The sequence below is a fragment of the Heloderma suspectum genome, chromosome 2 (genome assembly GCF_057233095.1).
Source record: "Heloderma suspectum isolate Gila_16-S chromosome 2, 16-S_ref, whole genome shotgun sequence".
NCBI classification, from domain to species: domain Eukaryota; kingdom Metazoa; phylum Chordata; class Lepidosauria; order Squamata; family Helodermatidae; genus Heloderma; species Heloderma suspectum.
This window is the reverse complement of record NC_139459.1, coordinates 378703911-378716525: the sequence shown is the minus strand read 5'-3', so window position 1 is coordinate 378716525 and position 12615 is coordinate 378703911. Positions and strand designations below refer to the sequence as shown.

Genomic DNA, 12615 nt, shown 5'->3' with positions numbered 1-12615 from the left:
TCAGCCCCATTCATTTCAATGGGTCTACTCTAAGTAGCACTTGAGTTGGATTCTACCCCTTGATACCCCAAAAGCTAAGAGAGACAGAGACCACAGAGAAGGCCCTCAAAAGCAATGCTGTGTTTTATTAAAGAAGGACTGAAACTGAATTAAAGTCACACATCAGGAGCATCAGAATCATACATTAACACCTAGGAACGTTAAAAGGCAGCAAACATTTAGAAATCGGTAGAAAATTGTGCGTAACGGTGTCTGCGTGTGGTCAAAAAGGGGTGATGGAAGTGTGGCACTTTGAAGAGAACGGCTTTAATTCATGCACCGAGCCAAAAGGCAGCAGCTGACATTGAGATGAAAACTAGCCCTTTGAAGAGGGAGGCAAATGCCAGCCAAAAATCGGCAGCCATGAGTGCCTTTCAAGCAAGCCTGTGTGTGCGCGAATGGCTGATTATGGACAGAGCGGGGAGAAAAGGGGGCAGAAGGAAAGCAGTTTCAAGCCTGGGAGAATTTGAATGGGGTGGAAGGAAGCAGGCTGTTTTGGGAATGGGGGGAGTACAGCAAATGCAGAGGTTTCTGGAGAAAGCGGTTGGTGTGAGGCTCCACCTCCAAGAGTTTTGATGCTGGGAATGGGGAGGAATATTAGGAAAAACACCGGAACCACAGCTACTGGCTTATGTAAGTAAAACCGAAGTTGATGCAAAGAATTACCTCTCGTTATCTGCTGACTTGTGAGCCTCGGAAGCCCTCTTGAGCCTCTTCTGAGAGCAACAGAGTGGTGTGAGGGTCCTTCCTGGATGGAAAAATGGAAAGATTTGGGGTGCTCCTTTTGTCCCTCTTCTCAGGATTTAGTAATTAACATGGAACAAAATGAGTTGCTCACAATGGCTTTTCAGGTGTCAGGCACTGGGGCAAGAAAGAAGAAAATGGCTTTTCTTTCTCTTCCATTATGTGAGGAAAAGTGTGGGAGCTGATTGGTCCTTTGCATTCACATTTCTGGTGATCACAGCTCTAGGGAAAAAGCTAGCCTGGGGGATTTGGGTAATTGCCTTAGACAAAGGCCTCACTGAAGGGACAACAGCAGAAGCTGCCTTTTTCCCTTTCCAATTCCATTTGGGCACAATATCAGAGGGGTTTTTTAGGGTTTCACAGCTTAAAGGGTATTTAAAATACTTAAAAGGTTAAAGTGACACTTTCCTTCCATCTGGCTTAAACAGGAAGGTTAGAAATCAGCATAAAATATTTCGGGGGGGGGGGCATTCGTTGGTGCTCCGAAGCCCCAGATGTGAAATCTGCAAGCGTTAACACCGAGGAATGAAAGCAATCAGAACCCAGTGGCTGACCAGAAAATTGTTGGCAAGAAGTATTTTCTGTGCTTCCCCTGAAATGCAGGGCCTGAATTGTCCCATGGAGCTGTTACTCTGCTCTCTCCTCCAAGCCCAAAGTACAGCTCCCTTTCTAAGGCACAGGCCATTTCTTTTCAAAATAACCGAATGGGGGGGGGGGGACGCCTTGCGGTTGTTGTGTCCTGCAAGCCTGGCCGCGTGGGTTATGCGAGGGTTCCGTAACAGACCTAGAACAGACCATGGGTGATGCAATGTTTAACCCTTGCAAAACCGGTGCCCTCCAGATCTGCACAACCCTGAGCGGACGCTGCAAAACGGCACCCCTGGGCGCTGCAGCCTCGACCACAGCGGGCTGCCCTGTAATGTTACGCGGGCCACCGTCTTCACCCTCGGCCCACATCTCACGTGCGGAAATTACAACACGGGGGGTTGTAAGCAGAGAACATGTGTTACTGGGCGGATTAAAAACGTAAAAATAAACCCCACCTCACCCCCATCTGCACGATGGGGATGTCAGCAGCAAGTAACATTGGAGGGCTGCTGCAGACAAGTAACACTCAATACATAGCCCTAAATGGGACGGGCCACTTGTGGCCCTCCAGATGTTTTGGCCTGCAACTCCCATCAGCCCTAGCCGGCCTGGCCAACGGAGGGGGATGCTGGGGGCCGTGGGGAAAACATCTGCGGGGCCACAGGCGGCCCGCTCCTGCCCTGTAGCACAGGGGCCGTGCCCCGAGCCCCACCAGGCAGGGGCGGTGCTTTGTTTACTCGGACGTCTTTTCATGGCCCTTCACCCCCGTTTCTGGGTCGGCTTTAAGTCCTCAAAACAACAACGCGGTGCGCGTTCAGCCCGCGGATCCACCCCGCCTTGCCCAGCCCCGACGCAGAGCAACTGGCCTTCCCCCTCCCCGGCCTGCCCGCACTCCGCCTGCCCCCCCCGCCTGGCGGGGGTTTCCCGGGGGCTCGTGTAGCCTCCCTTCTCCACGGCCCACGCGGCTGCCCGGCCCGGCAGGAGGGCAGCCCGGAGCTCCGGGCCGGGCGGCCGCGCGCGGGGCAGCTGAGCAGGCCGCCTTCCCTGCGGCGGCCTGGGGCGGGGGGCGTCTCGGGCCCCGCGCCCCCCAGCCCGCCCGGCAGCGGCCTCTCGTCCTCTGCCAGCCTCCGAGGCGACCTTCGCCGCGCCTTCGCCTGCCCAAGCGCGCGATGCCGGGGCGCGGTCCGGGCGACGGCATCGCCCGCCTCCCCCGCCGCTTCGCGCGGCCCCCGCTCTTAAGTCGCTTGGGGGCGGCGGCGCCGTGCGCGCGGGGCGCCTCCGGGTCCGGCACTGCCCCTCCCAGCACCCGCGCAGGCTGGCCGGCCACGCTGGGAGCTGCGCCTCTGGAAGCGCCCCTCCCTCCGCCGCGCGCGCGCTTCCCAGCCCTCTCCGGCTGCCCGCCCGGCCGCCCCTGGGCCGCCCCGCCTGGGAGCGCCGCCCGGCCCTCCGGGGAGCCCGGCGCAACTCCCCCGGAACGCCCCCTCCCCCGGAGCGCCCCGCCGGCTTCTGCCCCCGCCCCGCTGCCCGCGCTCACCCGCGGCGCGCCTCCCGCCGCGCCGCCGGACGGTCCCGCGCCGGAGCCGCCGGCCACGTGCGGGGCCGGGCGAGTGGCGCGCCCCGCCTCCCCGCGCCTCCCCGGCGCCGCGCCTCCCGCGCCTCCCCCCGTCCGAAGGGCCGCCCTCGCCGGGCCGCAGGCGCAGCCGTCCGGAGGGCCGCGCGCCGTGCGGAGCGGCGGGGCCGGCAGGGATCCCCGCGCGGCAGCGGCTCTCCGGCGCCCCGGCGGGGTGTTGCAGCCGCGCCCGCGTTCGCCCGGGGTGCAGCAAGGCTCGGCCGCGGAGCGGTGGCCTGCCGGGCGCGCGGAGCGGCCCCCGGCGGCCTGGCCTCCCGCCTGCCCGCGCCTCCTCGCGCCGCCAGATCCGGACGCGGGGCCGGCAGGCGCGCGTCCAGGGCGAGGGCATCCGCGACGCGGGGAGCTCCTCCTCGCCCGGGACCGCGAGGGCGGACCAGGCACGGGGAGCGCGTGGAAGGGCGGCGCCGGATCGGGCCAGGGCCCCTCTGCCCGCGCTCCGTTCGCACGGCGGCCCGCCGCCCGCCCGCAGGAAACCCTCAAGCGGGGCACGGCGCAGCAGCACCCCCCGCCCATGCTCCCCCGCCACTGGTGTGCGCAGGCGCCCTGCCTCTGCTGCTGGCGGAGCGTGGCCGTCGATGGCCTTCTCCGGGGACTTGCCCGAGCCCCCCTGAAGCCGTCCCAAGGAGTGGCCACCCGACCCGGGGACCAGGAAGCGGCTCTCCCTCCCCTCCCCTCCCCTCTCCTCCCCTCTCCCCTCCGCTCCCCCTCGGAGCCCGTTTGCTGGTATTCTGTAACTTTCGCTTTGATTGACTCGGGCGTTGTAGATTCCTTCGCCTGGCTGTGGTTGCGAGAAAACTCCGCTATTTCATTGAGTGCGTTTCCAACCCGCCCAATACCTAATGCTGTCTGGGCGAATTACAGCAGGGAGTGTGATACTTGCGGTGGCTTTATGATTTGCCCCTCCGGTAAGCAGATGTGCACATCTGTCTGAAAAGCAGGCTGCCTTTTACCTCGCCCGCCTTAGCAACGCTTCCAGAGGCCCTTTTGTGCACGCGAGTGCTTCTCCTTGACAGACCTGTGGAACCCGGGAGCAGTTTAGGTCCCCGCTATCGATCTGTCCTACCCTCACCCTGCATCATAAGCCCGCGCGCCCGGGGCGACAGTTCAGATGAGATATATCACCGGTATATAATAAAAAGGCAAAGTATACGAAATCCGAGTTTCGCCAGAAGGGCTCCTTTGCATCCGGCCCCCCACAGACACTTTTTAGGCGGGGGAAGCTGGTGGATCTGACTTCGGTGGAGCGGAGATTCCATTCTGGGTTTTACTTGCCACCAGCCAGAATTCTGAAGGCGCTGTCCAAGGTGCTTGAGTTCCTCAAGCTGACCCTTTCCCGCTGCCACCAATCCTGTTAGAAGACTTTAAAACTTCCTAGTAGCTGATATAAGAGGCTAAGGGTGCAATCCTATGGCAGCTAGTCAGCGTTGTAGGCAGTGCGGAACGGCTCCGTGCTCAGAAGAGGAGCACAGAGTGGCGAAAACGGGGCGTTCCTGGGAGCGTTCTGGGGTGGGGGAGTCGGAATTCCAGTACGACACATCCAACATGTCATCTGGCCACCGCTTCCCGTGCTCCAACTTTCTGTGGCTCGACAGCTGAAATTGGTGGTCTCACTGCAAATGCAGGGCGGCTGAGGTGTGGAGGGGACGATTCTCTCCATGCTTCTCCTGCCATGCATTGGATAGGTGGGCACCTCCGAGTAGGATTGCTCCCTCCAGCGTTAGATGGGAACCAACACTAGAAACAAGATGAACCACTAAGCAAGTAATTTATTAAACTGAACCTTGAAAACAATGCAGTGATTACTCAAAGCCAACATGGATTTGTCAAGAACAAATCCTGCCAGACGAATCTGATCTCATTTTTGGATCAGGTAACCTGCCTTGTGGACTGTGGGAATCTTGCGGACATACTATATCTTGACTTCAGCATAGCTTTCGACAAAGTGCCCCATGCTATCCTGATGAGCAAACTAGCTCAAAGTGGGCTAGATGAAACAACGATCTGGTGGATCCACCTTTGGCTACAGAATGGGACTCAAAGAGTGCTTATCCATGGGATCTTCTCAGACTGGGGAGAGGTAACGAGTGGGGCACCGCAGGGCTCAGTCCTGGGCCCAGTGCTCTTCAACATTTGTATTAATGACTTGGAGGAGGAGGTGCAGGGAATGCTGATCAAATTTGCAGATGACACAACATTGGGCGGGATAGCTAATATCCTGGAAGACAGAAACAAAATTCAAAGTGAAATTGATAGGCTAGGGCACTGGGCAGAAAACAACAGAATGACATTTAATAGGGATAAATGCCAAGTTCTGCACCTAGGAAAAAGAAACCAAATGCACAGTCACAAGATGGGGGATACGTGGCTCAACCACACTACAAGTGAGAAGGATCTTGGAATTGTTGATCACAAGCTGAATATGAGCCAACCATGTGATGTGGCTGCAAAAAAGGCCAATGCTCTTTTGGGCTGCATTAATAGAAGCATAGCGTCCACATCCCAGGAGGTACTAGTTCCCCTCTACTCAGCACTGGTTAGGCCTCATCTGGAGTACTGTGTCCAGTTCTGGGCACCGCACTTGAAGAAGGATGCGGACAAGCTGGAGAGGGCTCAGAGGAGGGCAACAAAGATGATCAGGGGACTGGAAACACAGCCCTATGAGGAGAGACTGAAAGAACTGGGCATGTTTAGCCTTGAGAAGAGAAGACTGAGGGGAGATAGGATAGCGCTCTTCAAGTATTTGAAAGGTTGTCACAGAGAGGAAGGCCAGGATCTCTTCTCCATCGTCCCAGAGTGCAGGACATGGCATCGTGGGCTCAAGTGACAGGAAGCCAGATTCCGGCTGAACATCAGGAAAAACTTCCTGACTGTTAGAGCAATACGACAATGGAACCAGTAACCCAGGGAGGCGGTGGGCTCTCCCACACTGGAGGCCTTCAAGACGAGGCTGGACAGCCAACTGTCAGGGATGCTCTGACTTGGATTCCTGCATTGGGCAGGGGGTTGGACTCAATGGTCTTCTAGGCCCCTTCCAACCCTACTATCCTACTATTCTATGAAAGCGATATTTTGTACACAAGGGATCACTAATATTTACTTTGGGATTTTCAAAAGATTGCTTAGTGACAATTCTTTAGGACACAAGAGACGCTGTTGCTGTTACAAGCCTCTAAGGAACTTTTACCTCAGACCAAATTCCTTAAACCTCCACCCCAGCCAAATACTCTTACAGCCCGGTGCAGCTTCCGGTTACGTCTTCCTCTGACACCAAAGTTCCTCCAGTTGTGTTTCTGGCTGCCTGGACAGTTTATCTGGGTATTTTACTGCCTGCTTGTGTAACCTTCCTCTGGCAAGCAAGATCTTAGGGCCGCCTCCTGGCATAACAGCCGCTGCTCCCTGCCCCTAATCTTCATACGGTTATCGCCCAGAGAAAGAGTAGCTTCATAGTCAAACTTCCGCTATTTGCTTTACCTCGGCTTTCTCCTCGTCCTTTCAGTACCCCGCCACCAACCGGCAGACCTCCTCCCGCTCGGACTACCGCAGACTGACCAACCCCTAACTCAGTTGTCATTCCTTAGCTGTCCTTTCCCAGCGGCTCTGGAATCCCCAGCCCATCGGAACGGAATTCACCTGATCCAGCCCCACCTAGCAATATTCAAAGCGATGGTCTCTGGCCCAGGTCACTCGGCATCTACGGCACAGGCCTTTGCCAACGACAAAACCAGGCCTCAAGCCTAGTCAATTACATTATTGCCCCACAGAGTAAACCATTAAACGTGGGGCATTTCTTCACAGGAGCTCAACAGCCAGGCAGAGAGGTTGGTGTGAGCTGGCAGAAACAGATCAACCGACACCAAGACTTGCCACGCCAGAGGGCTTGCGTGGGCCATACGCAACATGCGGAGGGGCCGTTGCTCCGTGGCAGAGCCCTGCTTTGCATACGAAGACCCAGGCTCAGTCCCGGCTGGCATCTCCCGGAAGAGCTCGGGCAGAACCCTCTCGGAAACCTGGGAGTGGCTGCCAGTCAGTGCAACCCGTCCTTCCCCAACCTGGCACCCTCCCGATGCTGCGCACTTCAATTCCTGTCAGCCCAGATCCAGTATGCCCATGGCCAGGAACGTTGGACGTTGTAGTCCAAAACATCTGGAGGGCACCAGGTTAGGGAAGGCTGGGTAGACGATATCGAGGCGGGCCAGCGGTCTGACTGGCGCGAGTCAGCTGCCGATAACCCCTATGATCTTTCAGGAAGAAGCCTCCGATCCAGTATAACCCCTATGATCTTTCAGGAAGAAGCCTCCGATCCAGTATGTGTATTTTCTTTGTGCTGGGCTGGGGGGAAGCTACGTGTAAATAAACTGATTGACCTGGAGACCCACAGTGAACGTTGCGGTGCGTCTGTGTAACCGGAGCGCGTGGAGGAATGACTGACAGCTAGGGCCAGAATGGAGTGGCGGGTGAAGTTAGTGGCAGTTGGGGAACGTCAGAAGGAGGACAGAGACAGTTATGGAGATGTTGGGGGAGAGTAAGTTGTGTTCCCCTTCATGGATCACTGCCTTGTTGTGGCGAAGGGGCTTGCGTAACTCAGTGAAGCCATAAGCTATGCCGTGCAGGGCCACCCAAGACGGACAGGTCATGGCAGAGAGTTCTGACAAAATGTGGTCCACTGGAGAAGGAAATGGCAACCCACTCCAGTATTCTTGCCAAGAAAACCCCATGGAACGTATCACAAGGCTAAAAGAGATGACGCCGGAAGATGAGCCCCTCAGGTCGGAAGGTGTCCAATATGCTACTGGGGAAGAGCAGAGGGTATTTCCAAGTAGCGCCAGAAAGAGTGAAGCGGCTGGGCCAAACCCGAAAGGACACTCAGCTGTGGATGTGTCTGGCGGTGAAAAGAAAATCCGATGCTGTAAAGAACAATATTGTTTAGGAACCTGGAATGTCAGATCAATGAATCAAGGTAAGCTGGAGGTGGTCAAACATGAGATGGCAAGATTGAACATCGACATCTTGGGAATCCGCGAACTAAAATGGACAGGCATGGGCGAATTTAATTCAGGTGACCATCATATCTACTATTGTGGGCAAGAATCCCTTAGAAGAAATGGAGTAGCACTCATAGTCAACAAAAGGGTGGGAAAAGCAGTACTGGGGTACAATCTTAAAAATGATAGAATGATCTCAGTACGAATCCAAGGCAAACCATTCAACATCACAGTAATTCAAGTCTATGCCCCAACCACTGATGCCGAAGAAGCTGAGGTTGATCGGTTCTATGAAGACCTACAACACCTTCTAGAACTAACACCCAAAAAAGATGTCCTCTTCATCATAGGGGATTGGAATGCTAAAGTAGGAAGTCAAGAAATCACCGGGATAACAGGCAGGCATGGCCTTGGTGTACAAAATGAAGCAGGACAAAAGCTAATAGAGTTTTGCCAAGAGAACATGCTGATCATAGCAAACACTCTTTTCCAACAGCACAAGAGGCGACTCTACACATGGACGTCACCAGATGGTCAATATCGAAATCAGATTGATTATGTCCTTTGCAGCCAAAGATGGAGAAGCTCCATACAGTCAGTAAAAACAAGACCTGGAGCTGACTGTGGCTCAGATCATGAGCTGCTTCTTGCAAAATTTCGGCTTAAATTGAAGAATGTAGGGAAAGCCACTAAACCTTTCAGGTCTGACCTAAATCATATCCCTGATGAATATACAGTGGAGGTGAGGAATAGATTTCAGGGATTAGACCTGATAGACAGAGTGCCTGAGGAACTATGGACGGAGGTCCGTAACATTGTTCAGGAGGCAGCAACGAAATCCGTCCCAAAGAAAAAGAAATGCAAGAAAGCCAAGTGGCTGTCTGATGAGGCTTTACAAGTAGCTCACGAAAGAAGGGAAGCGAAAAGCAAAGGAGAAAGTGGAAGATATACCCAACTGAATGCAGAGTTCCAGAGAATAGCAAGGAGAGACAAGAAGGCCTTCTTAAATGAACAATGCAAAGAAATCGAGGAAAACAACAGAATGGGAAAGACTAGAGATCTCTTCAAGAAAATTGGAGATCTCAAGGGAACGTTTTGTGCAAAGACGGGCATGATAAAGGACAAAGAAGGCAGGGACCTAACAGTAGCAGATGAGATTCAGAAGAGGTGGCAAGAATACACAGAAGAACTATACAGGAAAGATCTGAATGTCCCTGATAGCCATGATAATGCGGTCACTGAACTTGAGCCGGACATCCTAGAGAGTGAAGTCAAGTGGGCGTTAGGAAGCATTAGTAACAACAAAGCTAGTGGAGATGACAGTATTCCAGCCGAGCTATTTAAAATCCTAAAAGATGATGCTGTTAAAGTGCTGCATTCAATATGCCAGCAAATCTGGAACACTCAACAGTGGCCACAAGACTGGAAAAGGTCAGTTTACATTCCAATTCCAAAGAAGGGCAACACCAAAGAGTGTTCAAACTACCGCACAATTGCGCTCATTTCACATGCCAGCAAGGTGATGCTCAAAATCCTACAAGCTAGGCTTCAGCAGTATGCGAATCGAGAACTACCGGAAGTACAAGCTGGGTTTAGAAGAGGCAGAGGAACTAGAGATCAAATCGCCAACATTCGCTGCATCATGGAGAAAGCAAGAGAATTCCAGAAAAACGTCTATTTCTGCTTCATTGACTACGCTAAAGCCTTTGATTGTGTGGATCACAACAAACTGTGGCAAATTCTTAAAGTGATGGGAGTACCAGACCACCTTACCTGTCTCCTGAGAAACCTGTACGAGGGTCAAGAAGCAACAGTAAGAACCAGAGATGGAACAACCGATTGGTTCAAAATTGGGAAAGGAGTACGACAAGGCTGCATATTGTCACCCTGCTTATTTAACTTATATGCAGAGTACATCATGAGAAATGCCGGGTTGGATGAATCAGAGGTCGGAATTAAGATTGCCGGGAGAATTATCAACAACCTCCGATATGCAGACGATACCACCCTAATGGCAGAAAGCGAAGAGGATCTCAAGAGCCTCTTGTTGAGGGTGAAAGAGGAGAGTGCAAAAGCTGGTTTGAAACTCAACATTAAAAAAACTAAGATCATGTCATCTGGCCCTATCACTTCCTGGCATATAGAAGGGGAAGAAATGGAAGCAGTGACAGATTTTACTTTCTTGGGCTCCAAGATCACCGCAGACGGTGACTGTAGCCATGAAATTAAAAGACGCTTGCTCCTTGGGAGGAAAGCTATGGCAAACCTAGACAGCATAGTAAGAAGCAGAGACATCACCCTGCCGACAAAGGTCCGTCTAATCAAAGCTATGGTTTTCCCAGTAGTAATGTATGGCTGTGAGAGCTGGACTATAAGGAAGGCTGAGCGCCGAAGAATTGATGCTTTCGAACTGTGGTGCTGGAGAAGACTCTTACGAGTCCCCTGGACTGCAAGGAGGTCAAATCAGTCCATCCTAAAGGAAATCAGCCCTGAGTGCTCATTGGAAGGACAGATAATGAAGCTGAAGCTCCAATATTTTGGCCACCTAATGCGAAGAGAAAACTCCCTGGAAAAGACCCTGATGCTGGGAAAGACTGAAGGCAAAAGGAGAAGGGGACGGCAGAGGATGAGATGGCTAGATAGCATCATGGATGCAATGAATATGAACTTGAGCACGCTCCGGGAGAGAGCGCAGGACAGGAAGGCCTGGCGTGCTATGGTCCATGGGGTCACGAAGAGTCGGACACGACTGAACAACAACAAAGTTGTGTTAGGACGGAGAGAGACAGTGAGAAGACTTAGGGGGTAGAGTTAGTTAATTGTACAATCCTATTCATCAGAAATAAGTCCCATGAGTTCAGTGGGGTTATTCTTAGCTTAGTGGGCACAGGATTGCAGCCTCGGTTAGTAAGTAGGATCAGAGACAGAGTGGGTATGAGAAGGGCAGGGAAGACATTATTGAAAGCAGAGGTGTAGTAGGCTTTTAGAGCCATGATTTATTATCCGTCATCCGTTAAAATATCATCATCATAAAATAACAGTTACATCAAAATAAGCCTAAACCAGCAAATCTATAAAAGCAGAATAACATATTTGCCAATTAACAGGCATCACGGTAACTCCAAAAGTCTCTGCGCTCTCAAATTAAAAATGAAACTAAACTCTGTAGTGCAATTCATGGAGCTTTTATCATTCAATATGGCAGGAAAAGCTCTAACCTTATTATTTATATGCTATCTTATGAGTTTGAATCCTTTGACATGAAAATGTGACTTCCATCCGCATTACATTCCACACTCCCAGCATTTCTTGGATTCGGAGTATTCTGCCCCATGTGGATTCTCTGATGCATAGTAAGGTTTGTGCTCTAATTGACGCTGTTTCCACAATCTGCGCATTTATACAGTTTCTCCCTTGTGTGAATTATCTGATGCAAGGGAAGGTGTGAACTCCACCTGAAACCCTTTCAGCACTCTGAGCATGTATATGGTTTCTCTCCTGTGTGAATTACCTGATGAATCTCTTTCCACACAAAGCATTTCATTCATTCATTTATTAGATTTATTAGCCATTAGCTACCCAGCCACTCTAGGCGGCATATAATACTAATAACAACAGAAAATACAACTAATTGACATAATGAACTGAACACCAACAACATAACAAAATAACACTGCTCTAAAATACCCTAACCTTCCTCAAATGCCCACCTGAACAGCCAGGTTTTTAAAGCCTGGCGGTAGCTCATCAAAGAGGGGGCATGGTGGAGGATACTAGGGTGGGAGTTCCCCAGAGTGGGGGCCACCACAGAAAAGGCCCTCTCCCTAGTCCTCACCAGCCTAGCTGTCCTGGCAGATGGGACAGACAGAAGGCATCCCTGGTGTTGTTGGAGGCACTCCCTTAGACTGGGCCGGAACCATATAGGATTTTAAAGATCAATGCCAACACCTTGAATTGGGCCTGGAAAACAACTGGTAACCAGTGCAACTCCTTCAGTACTGGAGTGATGTGGTCTCGCCGACGGCTGCCTTTAATCAGGCCGGCTGCCGTGTTCTGCACCAGCTGCAACTTCCGATCGGTCTTCAAGTGTAACCCCACATAGAGTGTGTTAGAGTAGTGTAGGCGAGAGGAGACCAGGGCATGAACTACTGATGGGAGGAGATGGTCAAGGAGATAGATGGGACATAGATGTTAAATAACACTGGGGAGAGACTAGAACCCCGTGGCACCCCTCAAGTGAGCAGCCAAGGGTCTGAAGTCTCCTCCACCAGAGCCACCCTCTGGTACCTGCCAGAGAGGGAGGAATGGAACCACCGTATCATGGTGTCCCCTACGCCCAACCCTTCCAGGCAGTCCAGGAGGATACTGTGGTCGGCATTTACATAGCTTCTCATCAGTGTGAATTATCTGATGCAAGCAGAGCTGTGAACTCCACCTGAATCTGTTTCCACACTGTGAACACCTATTTGTTTTCTCTCCTGTACGAATTAACTGATGTTGTGTAATATTATTGATCCTCCCGAAACTCTTTCCACACTCCGAGCATTTGTATGGTTTCTTTCTCCCATGTGGATTCGTTAGTGGGGAGAAGGATTTGTGATGCGACTGACGCTCTTTCCACACTCCAAGCAT

General features: G+C 52.5%; 1 protein-coding gene across 1 annotated transcript in view; it reads right to left on the bottom strand.

Moving 5' to 3' along the window:
- Positions 1-12615, bottom strand: part of LOC146356329 (uncharacterized) — a 21327-nt gene extending 8712 nt beyond the window's left edge. Inside the window, exons 1-4 of the mRNA XM_084830052.1 lie at positions 12366-12615; positions 3952-4016; positions 2906-3779; positions 706-787 (exon numbers count right to left, since the gene is read on the bottom strand). Coding sequence (XP_084686178.1) covers positions 706-787; positions 2906-3779; positions 3952-4016; positions 12366-12615 — 1271 coding nt within the window. The remainder of the gene's footprint in view (positions 1-705; positions 788-2905; positions 3780-3951; positions 4017-12365) is intronic.